Raw genomic sequence first — 15806 nt, forward strand, 5'->3', positions numbered from 1 at the left:
TGAACTCTAAGGACTAGATTTTCCTCAATGTCTCAGAGATGGCAACATAAAATGCTTAAACCCATTCATGATATGGGCCCAAAAGAAGCAGGTCTAAAAGGGAAATCAGTATGCTCCCCCACCAAGCAGGGAATGGATAACTAGCCTTGGTCTATCTTTTGGGTTAAACTGTTTCTCCATACTTCACCTTCAATACAAAGGAGGAAAGCCTTTCAGCTGATGGCTCATAGATTCTAGGACTGGAAGGGACCTCGAGCGGTCATCGAGTCCAGTCCCCTGCCCTCATGGCAGGACCAAATACTGTCTAGACCATCCCTGATAGACATTTATCTAACCTACTCTTAAATATCTCCAGAGATGGAGATTCCATAACCTCCCTAGGCAGTTTATTCCAATGTTTAACCACCCTGACAGTTAGGAACTTTTTCCTAATGTCCAACCTAAACCTCCCTTGCTGCAGTTTAAGCCCATTGCTTCTTGGTCTATCCTTAGAGGCGAAGTCACCTCCTTATGACTTATACGGAGAGAGTTCCCTAAGTGTGGCTCTTAATGGCCCAACTACCCAATGGGAAATGCAGAGACCATTTCGCCAAGAGCAATGTGACTATTGCCAGCCCTCTGAAGGTTCTTGCAGCTGACACAAGGCCAAATGGGAACAAATGATACAGGAAATTCAAGTGGCCCAGAGAGAACTAAAGACTTAGTTTGAGACTGCAAAATGGGGGTATGAAAGTAGGGATCCTTCTATGTAGATACAAAAAGATCACCTTTCCCAGCCTGATACTTCAGATGGTGGCACAAAGTCTGCATCCAAAGATTCCATTTGGAGAGACCCTGCACATTTCATGGGGACTAAGTAGCACTGGAACACATCCTCAAGAATTTGAGATTCACTCATTGCTCTAATTTCCAGAAGACTAAATGATAGCTTTTTCCCCCCACCACAGATGAAGGGATTTGGGACACCAGTATTCTAGGGGTGAAGAGAAGTGTGCATCACGTAAATGAGTTCTATAAAGCAACCTTGACCCATTAAGAATGCCCACTGGCCCCAAAAGAAACAGATCTCCCCCAGGGGTGGGCATGGACAGTCAAAAAGACACAGTCTAACTTAAGCAAGGGAGAGACATGCTAAATTAACTATCAGGCTATGGAATTATCTATTACGCTCATGCTAAATCTCAGCCTGAGGCCAGCAAACTGACAGCAAACTTTTCTTTGAGGAAGAATGGGAACCTTCAGGCAAGAAGTCAAACTGTGGTTGGGGGCATCATGAGGTCTGCTGCGGGCATTAGCGATGCCACAGATAGCTGTGCTCCTAGGCATGAACTTACTGCAGCGAGTGAGCCTGTAAACATTGCCTTAAGCTGCCTTCTCCTTTCAGCAATCAGCTTTGGCCGCCCTGTTGCTCTCTGGAAATTGAGGGGTGGTACTAGGGGGTGATGCTGCTCTCAACTCCACCCCCTTCCCAGGGGGAAGGAGAGCACAGAACTGGAGGGGAATGCCTATAGTAATTCCCCACAGCACTGGGAGCAGGCAGAAACTAGATTTAGAGGCAGCTATCTAGTGCTACTGAATTCAGCCCTGGAAGCACTGTTTGTCTTTGAAGGACAGCCTAGATTGGGGGAGCAAGTGGAACAAGATTAGGACTGATGGAGAGGGCAACACCACCGATGATGGATGAAAGGAAGGAAGGGGCTTGTGATTAGATATAAGTGAATGGATTAGGTAGAACAATCTAGTCAGACAGAAGAAATTAAAGACCCATTTAAAAAAGGAAAAACACCAAAGTTAAGCAAAAGAAGCAGTCAAGCCACAGTAAATTTAATGTAATTATTTAATGGAGAGGCGTTGCAAGACATTACAATAACATGCAGATTTATGAACATACTCTCTGACTCAGAGGGGCAGTGGCAGTAGGGATTCTCTCCCCCCCCCCCTCCAATTTCCCTCTGTGGCTGCTATTATTCATGCCCAGTTTGGCATTTGCACCTCCAGAATGCTCAAGATTGTACTATAAATGCCAGGTTCTCTCTTCAAAATTCCCACAAGAATAACCTTAGATCCTTCAAAAAAACATTTCTTGCTCCTTCTTGTAGCTTTGGCGGAAGCTGTCACCTGGAACAACTTCCATCTACAACCCCAACAGTGAAAAGTGCTCAGAACTCACAAAAGGGATGGAGGGGGAGAAGAATCAAATTTGGTTAAAAGTATTAAAGACAGGGGCAATGTATGAGGTAGGGATCTATAGAATAAGGGAATTTGAGAGCTTCAGAGTAACTAACCAGAGCAGGGGAAAAGGAGAAGAAGACAGTGTTTAAAAATTATGGAACCAGGATGTTAGTGAAGATAAGTCGCCATCCTTCTGCTAGGATAAGACGTCACCCACAGGCTCCAAGGCCTACATCACAGGCCTCTGCTAGCTGCAGTGTAATTACGTTCACTGTCAGCAGCAGCGAAGCTTGTGTCATGTCCTTCAAACTCTCTACAGCAAAGCGACATTTTGACAGATTCTTAACTGCTCTGAGCAAAGATTCAGACTTTTCCACCGCACCTAGGGCCGGCTCCAAGTTTTTTGCCTCCCCAAGCAAAAACGTTTTCCCATGCCCCCCTGGCCCTGCCCCAACTCTGCCCATTCCAACCCCTTCCCCAAATCCCTGGCCCCGGAGCCTGGGAGGGGGGAGAAGTGGAGCAATGGCGCACTCAGGAGGAGGCGGAGGTGAGCTGGGGGGGAGGAGTGGTTCCTCTGCCCCTCCAGGGTTACTTCCTGTGGCCCTCCCCAAACCCCCCACCACCGCAGCTCACCTCCGCTCTGCCTGCTCCCCTAAGCGCGCTGCCGCCACTCCACTTCTCCCCACTCCCTCCCAGGCTTGCCACGTGAATCAGCTGTTTTGCGGCAAGCCTGGGAGGGAGGGGGATAAGCAGAGCAGCAGCATGCTCAGTAGAACAGGTGGAGGTGAGCTGGGGGGGGCGGTTCCTCTGCACGCCCCACCCCCCAGGGTTACTTCCTGCGGCCCTCCGTGCCGCAGCTCACCTCCAGCAGGGCCAGCTCCCAGCTTCTTGTGCCCCAAACAAAACAAAAAGCTGGAGTCCTGCCCCAGGCACATGCTTGGAGTGCTGGTGCCTAGAGCCGGCCCTGACTGCACCTCCCACATGCCCAGGTGCCAGAGCAGGAAGCTAGTGCTGCTCCCACAAGTGCGTGTCAGGGAATAGCAACTGGACAAAGAGGCCTATGATCCGTTCTCCACGTCATCAAAACGCCATGTCAGCAGGGCATCACTGGAGCTGCTTAACTTCTCTAAATAGCAGGAAGATGGTTCGGATCATCAAGAGAAGGCAAGCAGGGCAGAACACGTGTCTGTGATTGGCTGCTGAAGTAGCAAGGGAGAGACCGCCATTTGCTTAACACCTAGGCTAATACAGTGGTGGATATGAGGAAAGAACCTAGATGGACACTGACGAAGACATTTTATGGTACATTACTTGACTAGCGCAGACAATACTTTAACAGAAAGTCTCTAAACACACACTCAAGCATGCAGCTCCTTTTAGAATATCAGCCCAGTTACTGAAGAGTTTCAGTTGTAAGTGCTAGAGCAGATTATCCTTTAGTTACTGCTTGGTAAGAAGTGCAGCAGTGTCCCCCAATTCAGGAACACGGAAGATATACCGGACACATTACCTGTGTTAAAGTTTGGAACCTACCCTACAATATCTATCTAGAGACTATTTCATCCTGTTACTTAACTTGAGAGGATAGGATTTGAATGTAACAAGGAAGATTTGAAGAGATTTAGGCTAAAATTTGTAAGTTATTTAGGCACTGCAACAGCTACACCTGATTTAGATGCCTACATCTCATTTCCAAAAGAATTTAGGACTATATCTCACTAAAGTGCCCAAGCCCCCTTTTTTAAATGATTGTAGGCTCCTAAATCAGTTAAGTGTTGCAATGCTAAATTTAGCAGTGCCTAGATACCTTTAAAAATCTGGGCTTTGGTTATTAAACATAATCCTTTAAAAGCAAATCCCAGTGTGAAGAGGTTTAAGAATCAGGATTGCTTTAAGCTATCCCACCCCCAAAAACCCTAATAAAAACCATCAAGATTCATTTAAAGACAAAGTTTTCCAAATTGAAATTCAGACAATTATAGCCATTTAATACAACAGACCAAGTGAGTGGAGTTCTTCCGTAAGACGAGTTTTCACAGTCCAACATCCAGGAGTGTATGATTTAGGTTTATACAGAAGTGACAGAATAAAGCACCAATTTGACTGAATTCTCAGGAGCTACAATTATAGAACATAACATTGTTAAAAATACAGGTAGAGCATTGGCAGATAATTTCATGAGGCTGCTGGAATTAAGATAGCTGGATGACATTTTAGTGACAGTTCACAATCTGAAACCATTTATCCTTCCATCTGCCTTACTGCAGTATATCCTAGTCTTCATAAAAACATTGAAGCGATTAGCTCTAACATCAGATATCTTTACAGCCAGAGTTTTCAAGAAGGCTCAGACACCCACAATGCGGCAAGTAGACATAATTAGCACCCAGGAAAATGGGAACTATTAGATGCAGAGTGCTGATGAAGGTACAACCCTGTAAGTCACAGTAGTAACAGTTAAAGTGAACTAGTTAACTGAAATAAACTGTAAAGTTAAGACAAGCTCTCTGTTAGCTGCTTGGTTGGGTAACATTAACACCTGTGCAAAGAACCCAGAAACTAAAGCTTCTTGCAACATGTAATGCTTCAGGATATGTCTACATTGTAGTCAGGGATGTGAATGCAAGGCCATATAGACAGACATTCTTGGTTATCTGTATTCCAATTGCAGCAAGCTACTTTAAGTGTACATCATGGAATGGGCTTAGTACAGGCTGCACAAGCCTGCCTGCCTCCACAAGTACATATGTAACTGCTAAGCCCTGTGCCATAGCATCCTCACTATTTTATTTTTAATGAGTTAGCTAGAATACAACTAGTATGCACACATCTACACAAGGTACTATTCACACCTGCTGTTGCATGAACTCCGGTCCGAATAAATTTAAAGCCTTCACTTCACCTACAGAGGGTAGAAGTCACTTTACTACAAGCGATGACAGCCATGTGTAAGCTGGAATTATGCAGAAGATGGAACACCCCCGTCATTTTGCATTAGCTTTTAGCTTAGATCTTATCTATTCTTACCTAGAACAGACTTCTGACACCCTTTCTATCGCAACTGACCATGCAAGAGCCTGATCCACAGCTTTGAAACAGGCTCCTTTTGTTTCTCCATCTCTTCTTATAACACTCCCCTCTACCCTTGCCTCTCAATCTCTCCCCCACCACACACACTTTGGGCCTTATGAGTATGGTAATTTACTTCATGACTTCATAAAAAACAGATTAATTTAGATTATATATTCCACTCTCTGGCACTTACAGCAGACTATGGAGACTTTTACACAATACTCAAAACAGATGTGCAGTTAAAGGCAAGTAATCGTTTAGTTATGCTTATCATTGAAGGTGGCAAGGAAGATCAAACATGGCATAGGAAGTTGCACTGGTGACTTCACAGTACCCTGTACTTTCCCCAAGTGCCACAGTAGGGTACCAGTGCATTTAACACTGGAGCTTTTTTTAATTACTATTAAATATAAGGCCTGATCATAACTGTTAGAAGTTCAAATAGACTGCACAGAAGTTCCTACTAAACTACAGCTGCAAATTTAGGTACAAGTTATTAAATTCCTGTACTATGCAGCTATATCTTATTACTGGTAACAATATGCATGGTAGGTGAATCAAACCAGTCTGTAGGCCCCCATTACGGCTCATTTTTCTATGGCCATAATATTATATGAACATAGGCAAATACAATTATGCTCTTAGAGAATGCTTCAATAATGCAAGCCTTTCCCAAGTTCATTTGTCCTTCCAGTACAAGTTACTTCACATAACTGTACTTTTTCCAAGAAGCATTCTATATTCTTAGCACATCACCTGTTCAATATATGGCCATACATTCTATAGTTCTTTGCAAGTGAAGCTCTGCTCCGTTTCAGAGCCATTTTAATCAGAAAACTTTGCTTTTCCCTCATGCAATAAGTATAAAAACCTCCAAGTGTAAACCATAGCAGTTACCATGTGTCTGCTATCAAGACTCATTTGTATATGCAAGTTTTTCCTATAGCCCGCTGCACAGAAAACTCGAGGCTGCTAACATTTACATGCAGAGATGCATAACCAAGGACATTGAGAGATGAGACAACTGGAACAAATTTAGACCAAAAGCAGTGGACATTTATTCCTCATTTGTGCAAGAGTGTAAAGATGCATTTGAAAATGGATGGGACAGACCCCTGTGGCTGGAGACTATAGCCTCTCCTTCATTTTGATGGCTTGGTTTACAGTTATACTAAAGGAGATAAAATTGTAGACTCACCTACTTCACATGAATGTTGCTGGCAAATACACTTGTTTACAAAGTAAAATTTCAAACTACATTTTTACTGAATTCAAGTGAAGACTTTGTTCAAATAAAAGACACATACAAGTACAATTTAAAACCATATGAACATTTGCAAATGTTTAGTGCAAAGTAAGCATGTAAAACCTACATTTTATGAACGTTTGTGCTGATGTGTGTGATAATTTTTACCCTTTTACATCCATTACTTTAGTTACATAAGGTTTCACTTACCTACATATGCCTTGTGTTAAGTCCCATGCAAGTGGGAATAATACCACTAGGCTTTGTAAAATTTTGTTGCTCAGATCCTCATTAAGTAAACTACTTTTTTGGTTTAACAGTCAAGTTGCTGGCACACGACATATCTTGAGTTCATGTAAGTGCTTTAACCTTACGTTTGTCTTGTCCAGGCTCATAGCCTTTTCTGATGCAAACTGAATTGCTTCATGATTCTGAAATGCAACTGTTTGTGAATGCAGACATTTAAGGACAAGCCACCATTAATTTTAGCCTGTAACAAACTGGTTTTAAAATTAAAAGCCTATTCACACAAAGTTATATGTAATGACTGTAGTAATCAGTTTATTACACAGATTAATCATTCTTGAACGTACAAGCCCCAGGGGAGCAGTTGGGTCTTTAAATATACACGAGTTTTCTGTCAAATGAATTTTTACCCTTACATCCAGAAAGACCTAAGCAGTTAAAAAACTTAAGAAAAATAAGAGCTATTAGCTATGTATTAACTGAGAAACCACATACAAACCAAAAAGGTATGAGGGAGGGGAGAGAAGAGTTGAAATAAATCAACGTCACTTGATGCACTAATAGCTCCAATCCATTTAAATGTTGACCATTTAAACTTAGACCTTAAACACAGGATGTGGGTACGGGTTAATCTTGTTGGTTGTAACTTTTACCTAAGATGTAGATCCTTCAGAATAAAATGAATACAGAAACAGCTTTGAGTTCCTCACCTTGGCTTTCCATAACTGTTATGAGTTTAAAAGGATTCCATTTTAAAAAAATCCTCCCACAAGTCAGTGAACTGTCTCCAGAAAACGATGAAACCCACCACTCCTCCCCCCTCATTTTATTACCCAATTTAAATCAATAAGGAATGCTTTTAGGCTCACAACTAAGTTATGACTGAAGAACTGGCTTTTCACACACACACTTCTTTGCTAGGAGTCAATGTTGGTACGGGGAATACAGTATTTCTATTTTGTTGTTCCAAGTATGTACAACACGCAGCACTGCTGTATCAGGTAAACATGTGCACAGGGGAAGATGAGGCGTGGGCTCATAGAAAGCAGTCAAATGGAAATCAAAAGGACTTTCTCTTTCAGAGTTCCCCTATCTTTATTTGTAGAGGTTATCCAATAATTTCTTTAATTACATCGCATACTTCTGAGTCCATTCCCGAGCTATTCTGTTGTACCTGTATGTATAAAAAGAGGATTTGTTTAACATATATCATCCACTCAAATGCAAGAGATATTTTTAACTCCAGTGGAATGTTCTACACATGCCTTTAAGCTAAATTCTCTTCAGCAACATCAGAACTTTCAGTCAGGTAATTTGAAGAGCAAAATAAAGTTTCATGCAAATAAGTGACACAACTTAACCCTTTATCAGGGCAGGGAGAGTAATCTTTGCTGTGTTTATAATTATTTCAGCAAACAGCAGCAAAACAAAGTCTTTGGGGCAGAATTACATAAAAGCTAGTGTTTTGACATGAAGACTTAAATTTACATGTTTTCTAACCACTATCTTTGGGCAACAGTGTGTTACTGTTGTAAATTTTATCTTCATAATAGTCTGAAAGCTCTGTATGATGCAATAACTATTTGGCAAGGTTTTGCTTCTGCTTTCTCTTCAGTCATCATCAGTTGTAAGGAAAAAGTAATAACAGTTTCCCATAGATGCTGAGCTGCAAGATATTGCCAGATTTAGAATAGTGTTACAGCATTTGTTTATTTTGGCTCCAGCTATTATGGTTGACTATTTTGACAGAGCAAAAAAGAGGGATGAAATCTGGGCCATGACAACTTTTCAACTTCTAAGGAGCAACCTGCTCCTTACAGACCCAAGCTACAGTCTTTTTGCACCCAGTGGGGTCAGGAATTGTGCACACAGGACATTTTGGCTAGTCTCTCAAGTAAAAACTGCAATACCACCATAATGTTTGATGCAGTACTGATATTTGGGACATCTCCCTTCCACCTGTCACAAAAAAGTGAGATACATTTCTTTTGCAAACACTTCACTCTGGAGAGTACATTCTATTAGCTAGAGGATACTTGGCCACCTTATTATACAGAATTCCAACTGGATCTTTGTTCCAATAAAGCTATCTAGTCAACTTAACCTAAGAATGGTTCTTTGCAACATAACAGGTTTTACTTAGACAACCCATTAACTTCAACATTGTTTAAACTCTTCAAAAGCCAAGTTCAAATGTGTTGATAGCACAAGACTAATATATTTGCATACTCCTTTCCAGAATATACGAGAACTGAATATATAAACTCTGTGGATTTGACAATTTTACAGTTGTACCTCGTGCCGAACTGCTGAATACTAATCATGCAGCTCTGATGGCAGACAAGATGCACTGACTTTCCCCAGTATCTGCTTCTGAATTACCAAACATATTATCCAGAAACTTGCTTAATTTCACCTCCCTCCCTACTCACAGGTTGCTGAAGTGCTGTCTTGACTTCATTAGATGGTCGTGTAAGGGAACTGCTGATCAGTTCTGGAGTGGGAACAGCTCAAGGTGGGGAATTAGTTTACAATCATCATCATCAAGCAATTGCTCAGAAAAGAAGTTCCCTTTTAAACTGAAGCAGTTTGAGTTACATTAATTCAAAAGTTTTTCTGATTTTTGCAATATGCTCCCTAAAAGCTTATAAGTCTTCCCCACATCTCTACCACTCTTATCCTTCCCTTGCACCCTAAGTATGTGGTCAATGAAGCTGAATCAGAGGTATTGGTTACCTCCATGTTCATGCCCCCCATTTAGAACATTAGCACTCCCTGTAATAGAGTTTAATTTGTTCTTCTGCTGACTATATAGATTGAAGCACAGACAGTGAAGGGTTTTTAAAGTGTGTAACTCAAACTGATGCTGCAAAATCTGTATAAAATATGGTTCTTAGTACAGATTACATTTGTGAGATTTTCTCAGGTTTATCAGGGTATCGATCATGAAGGCAAACCTGTAGTTAAAGCAACTAAACAGATATAGATTTGCTTATAGACTGAGAACTTGGTTCATGGATTTGGGAGCGGGAGGAGGTGGGGGAGGTAAGGCTTACTTAATAGTCCCTCAATACAGACTTCCCTATAGCAATGCCATTAGGTACTACTATATGAAGACTAGTGTCAGTGTGCACTGTATCTACAGTGCTTCTTCTAAGCAATGTCTTTAGAAGACCAAGGTTCCCAACTGATGAAGACAAATTTAACAAATTCAGAGATTAGTTTTTTATAAAGTAATCCCATTTTCTTTTTACCTCTGGTTCTGAGTACAGATTCTGCTGTTTTCACATTAACTGAAGCATTTAACAGGTTTTTGGCTTCCATACTCACTTTTCTCTATCTGTTTTGTAGATCCGTGCAATCTCAGGCACTAAGGGATCATCTGGATTGGGATCACACAACAGAGAACAGATGGACAAAAGTACTAGAGAGAAAAAAAACATTGCATTAGAATTTAAGTGCTGCTGAAAACACCTGCAGGAAATAAACCTACTCGTTGCTATTTTAACCCTTGATGTCTGGAGACAAGCTGTGGTGACCAAAACAAAACAGAAAACATTAACACTAATGAATAGTAAATTCCAGAAATTTAGCCAAATGACTTTATATCCTAAAGTAATTACCATTTCACAGCTGAATTAAGGCTTTACAGGACCATAACACTTATTTTGAGTACACCATGCCAGTATGGAGACAGCGGGACAGAACTGTTCAATTACAAGTTGGAATCACCTTTAAAAAGGTGTCATGCAATTAAAAAAATATCAAGTATTATGTATACAATTGCCTGAAGGGTTTTAAGACAAGATTTTTTTTTTTAAATGTTAATAGAAATTTAGGTCCTGACTTGCCTGGAAGATAACTGGAGAACTAATGTTATGACATAGTCAAAGAGTGAAAGAGCAACTGAGAAGGGGAAGAGATTTTACGATCAGCTGTTCACAGCTTCATTTTAATGCTTTAATATTCTTTGTCCATATTACTACTCATTTAAAGTTAAGATTAGACAACTGAGGCCATGTCTAGAACAGGAAGAGAGATCACATTTGCCAACATGTTTTAAACAGTTTTAAAACACTGCTCTGCATCTAGTGTAAACAGGGAAAGTCATATTCAGAAGGTAACACAACCTTCTCTGTTTTAACTAAGTGTAAAGCCGTACTTAGCCATGTTAAAACTTTTGCTAAGTATTTTTAAATATGACCAGTCTTCCAAGATTAGACATAGCCTGAGACATTCAATAGGCCCTCCAGCAAAGCCAGGAAAGAACAGAGTTGACATTCCGATATTTCTGAGGTTTAAAAATAAGGGGGGAAAAAACAATCTTGATCTTAATACAGAGGAGCAACACTAAGCACATCTTTAAAAATACGCATCTTTACATCTTGCTGTGACCGTGTCCAGCTTATCCTTTGATGCTGCCACGGTAGTATTGACAAGGGCTCTCCCTGCCTCCCAGGTGTCCCATAATTCCTACCACCAGCTCAGCTCCATTCATGGGCGCAACAGAAGGAGTCTTAGCACACACAAGGCCTGCTCTGGGCAAGTTTATATACATGATATTAGAGTGCTGGGAAATCTTAAATGTATCTACACTAGCAGCTCGGATTCAAAATTAAATTAAATATTTGTCTAATCATACTATTTGATGTTTGCTCTATGATGGTTTTGGAAACTCCTTGTACAAAAGGGTCTTCTACAAGACAGGACGTACTGTTGTCCCATATGCTGAATGCAAGAGTAGGATGGATTTCTCACATTCATCTTTAATTTGTCATGCTAAAAAGAACTTCAGAACTAGAGTGAAAAAAGAAATGATACCAGGTACTTGGGCCAGGTGCTTTCACTAGCTAAGTTGTATTGGGGATGAGAGAACAAGAAGTGATCACAGATGCTTGAGTTAATGCAGTTTTCACTGTATTACAGTAGACACTTTACTAGTGGGGTATATTAGTGTCAAACTATAGTTCCAGGTTTCTAGAACTATTTTAGGGAAGAACAAAAATACTGATTGGTGTAAAATTCAGGTTCTGCATTGGATAAATTCCTGCAGATGTGAGGTCTCTGAAAAGGTCAACCTATTTCTTGTTCTGGGTTAGATTAGTGCCTCTTTTCCTCCAACACCATGTTACTAGTCTACTAAAGGTTATAATTCCTGTGATATTCCAACAGATAGTTGAATTTTCATTGGACAGACTACGTTCAGGAAACAAAATCCTTAAAATAGTTGTCAGTGAGAAAAAGTATGACAAAACGGTATTCTGCGTTAACAGAATTTCTGCACCCTCCATCAGTATCTGTACACACAATTTTAGAGAACTTTAAAAGTTCAGGAATGGTCACACTGTTTCAAACTAGTAGTCCCAGTGGTCCAATATCCTGACAGCCCAGTCAGTACTAGATGTTTGGAGGAAGGTACAAAAAAATTCTGTAGCAGGTAGTTATGGAATAGGAAAAATACTTCCCATACAAGCAGACTAATACTTGTCAGAGGTTAGCTTGATGTGACATAGTTTATCCTTTCCAAAAAAACAACTTAACATCCCTATTATTGTAAGATTTGGATGTTATGCTTAAAACATCCAGTCCTTTCAGAAATCTGCTAAACTCTTTGGCTTCAATACCTTGTAGTTCCATAGACTAAATGTGCATTATGTGAAAGAATTTCCTTTTATCAATTATTCAATTTCATTCAATGTTCCCTTATTCTGCTATTCTAAGATGGTGAAAAGCAGTGCCAGTCCCATCTTCTCTATGCCATTGTTCTGAATATCAAGCCCTTTAGTCACCTCTTTTCTGAAGTAGTTTGTCTTTTCAATCTCTTCATATGAAGTTTCTGCTTGGCTGTAGTCAGTCCCTGTCTCTCAACATATTCCACTTCCCCAGCTCCCCCCCTTTTTTTTTTTAAAGTGTGACCTGAATAGAACATAGTATTCCAGGTGAGATCATCTCATTGGACTTATATAGTAGCTTTATTTTCAGTGTTGTCCATCCCTTTCCCCTAAGGATTTTAACATTATCTTTTAATCCACACAACAGCAAAGGTTTGATTTGAGCTGTCCACAATGATGTTCAGATTTCCCCCTAAATACCTAAGTTGTTAGACAATTTAGAACCCAGCAAGGTTCATGAACAGTTTTTCCATTTTGCACCACTGTGCATTTGTTAAGACTTTCATCTGCCATTATGCAGTCCGTTCACATCGGTTGGTTAGGTCTTTCACAAAGATATTTGCAAGTTTTTCTCCCTTATTCTTTGTCTTGATTTTGTAGATCATTCGTTACTACAGACATTTGTCTTTGCATAGAACCTTAGGACACCCTTGTTAACTTTTTGCTGGTCTCAATCCCAATATCGCCTGTAGGCCTTTTAAAGAAAAGGCAAACCTACACATCTGCCATGCTCCAATCCTTCAGCAGAGTAGCTGTTTTAGTGAGGACATCTGGTTTGCTAGCAACTCAGCCACTGCCATTCTTAAGTGCTTTCAGAACTCTTGGATGTAGACAAACCAGTCCTGGTGATTTGTGCTCTACTTTAATCAAGTTGGTGCAGACACTTCAGTCCTTGACAGCACCTCAATATCTGAGATGAGCAGATATCCCCGAAACCACAGTGGTATGGTTGCCAACCCTCTAGGATTGTCCTGGAGTCTCCAGAAATTAAAGATTATGACATGTGATGCAACTTCCAGGAATGCAACCAGCCAAAACTGGCAACCCTACTTGGTGGTGAAGACTGATGCAAACAAGTCATTTGGCTTCTCTACCATATCCTTATCATTCAATTGTTAAGTTTAATCTCTGGTGATCCAGGCTACCTCCTAGTTCTCTTGTAAACTTCCTGCTGCTAGTACATTCTTGTTAGGAGTTTTTACATTTAGCTATTTGCTCTTCATAGTCCATTTTAGCTTTCTTAACTTCCTTCCTATGTGCTTTGCCTACTGAAGGTAAGTGTTCTCGTCTTCACTAGGCTTGGCTTTCATTTTCTGAAAAAAACAGTTTTGCTCAAGTAACCTCTTGAACATAGTAAACAAATATGGATAAATAGCTATGTGGCTTTCCACTTCCCTTCCTTCTTTTTGTTAAGTGTATGCATCTTTTATGACACTTATGGAGATTTCTTAAATGAACCATATCAGTTTCAAGGATAAGGGTTTTCCCTACTTTTTGTTTGGAGGGAATTAAACTTTTTTAATCCCCCTCGCTCCCCCTTTCTAACGTTTACCATGCTAGTTTCTGTCATTTTCTTTGCTAAAGAGGAACTTAATTATGCTGCAGTCATTATTACCTAATGCTCAACTCTAGTTACTTCCTGAACCAATTCTTGTGTATTACTTTGGACTAAGGAGCAGCTTCTCCTCATACTCTGGAACTAGCTGTTCTAAAAAATCATTTAAGGTGTCATAACATTGCTTCTCTATACCATGTCCCATTTGACCAGCTTATATGCAAGTAGGTGAAGTCCTCCATTACTACCATTTTAGACTGCTGCCTATTTAATCTCAGTATTGTGCACTCACTTTTTTCTAATTAGAAGGCCACCAGTGTAACCTTAAGTAAATTTGTATTCTGACAGCTTTGAATTTCTATCTATAAAAGTCATCTGGTTTTTCCATTCAGAATTTCTCTCACTAGATTTTATGGACTCTTTAGATATAGTACTACTCCTCACCTTTACAGCCTGATCTGTCCAGTTGAGTTTATGACCAGGTGTTAATGTACCCCCTTCTCCCCTCCCCAAATGTTAGGCAGTGGTGAAATATGGTGGGATACCAATTTCAAGATCCTCTTCCATTGGCAGGCATTCTAGTTCACCTGGACTTTAGCCTTAACTTTCATGGCAACAGTGTAAAGAGGTCAAAGACCCTTCTCCCTCTAAAGTGTAATGGTTAGAAATTAGAGAACCTTAAGAGAGATGCTTCCTGGGAGGGTTTGTGGCCCTGGATACAGGGCAGTACGGCCTAATGGCCAGAGTCTGTATGGTCGCCCCGGGTTGCCAGGCAATAGGGCCTAATGGCTGGGGTCTATCCCACTCCACTGGGCCCCATCCTCCGGCCCTAACCGTGGTGTAGGACCTTGCCACTAGCTCAGCGGGGGTGGGGGTGTCCTACCAAAACATGCTGAGGCTTGCTGGGGCACACACAGCCCCGAGGTTGCTTCCTACCAGCTTGAGTGTTGAGGTCTCCCATGAGTCTCTAGGTTCCCTGCGGGCCTCCGAGTCAGTCGCCTCTCCGGGTTCCTCCCATAGCAGGGCTTCGAGCTGGCCTGGAGAGGCTTCAGTTCCCTGCGCCTCCGCAGGCGGTGGCTGGTCCTCCACGGGAGCTTCCCGGTCAGGTCCTTCCCCTGAGTCCAGCAGCCCAGACTGAGCTGGGCTCCCTGCTTTTATACTCCCAGAGCACTTGGAGCATGCCCAGTACGGACGGGGCGTGACTTCCGCCATCAGTGCTACTGGCCTGACGCTGCTGGGGCTAGTGTGGTACTGCCCCACCACACACCCTCCCCCTTAAGAAGGATCCTCCGGGTTGGTCTGCCTCCTCATCCCCCTCTGTTTAGAGAAGAAATCTGCATTAGCATGGGCCTTACCCGGGCAAAGAAACACACGGAAGTCATAGGGTTGGAGGGAGAAGTACCATCACATAATCTGGGGGGTTGTGTCCTTCATACTATGCATCCACCGTAAGGGGGCATGGTCTGTGATCAACCTCAAGTTATTCCCCAGCAGATAATAATGTAGGGCGTCAATGGCCCATCTCACCGCTAGGGTTTTTCTCTCTATTGTGGAATAATGTTGTTCTTGGGGGGGAACAGTTTATGACTTAGATACAGTATTTGATGCTCTTCCCCGTCTAATTCCTGGGATGGTACGGCCCCTAAGCCTACCTCAGAGGCATCGGTTTGAAGTATAAATTCCTTTGAGAAGTCTGGGTGTTGCAGGACTGGTTCTTGCATGAGTCGTTCTTTTAGGGTTTCGAAGGCTTCCTTGTACTGTTCCAACCACTGCACTTGTCGAGGCTGCGAGTTCTTTGACAGCTCTGATGGGGGGGCAGCGATAGATGCGACATCTGCACGAA

At 41.6% G+C, this 15806-nt stretch overlaps 1 protein-coding gene across 3 annotated transcripts in view; it reads right to left on the reverse strand.

Annotated features, from left to right (window-relative positions):
- Positions 1 to 4539: 4539 nt before the first annotated feature.
- UBE2D2 (ubiquitin conjugating enzyme E2 D2) overlaps positions 4540 to 15806 on the reverse strand; it is a 58368-nt gene continuing 47101 nt past the window's right edge. The window contains exons 6-8 of one of the 3 annotated variants that reach the window (XM_045027316.1): positions 10067 to 10160; positions 9169 to 9245; positions 4540 to 7910 (exon numbers count right to left, since the gene is read on the reverse strand). In XM_045027316.1, coding sequence (XP_044883251.1) covers positions 9197 to 9245; positions 10067 to 10160 — 143 coding nt within the window. In that variant the 3' untranslated portion in view covers positions 4540 to 7910; positions 9169 to 9196. Of the gene's footprint in view, positions 7911 to 9168; positions 9316 to 10066; positions 10161 to 15806 lie in introns of all 3 variants that reach the window. The other 2 variants (XR_006581614.1, XM_045027317.1) reach the window with 2 other exon arrangements.

This window comes from Mauremys mutica, chromosome 8, assembly GCF_020497125.1.
Source record: "Mauremys mutica isolate MM-2020 ecotype Southern chromosome 8, ASM2049712v1, whole genome shotgun sequence".
NCBI classification, from domain to species: Eukaryota; Metazoa; Chordata; order Testudines; family Geoemydidae; genus Mauremys; species Mauremys mutica.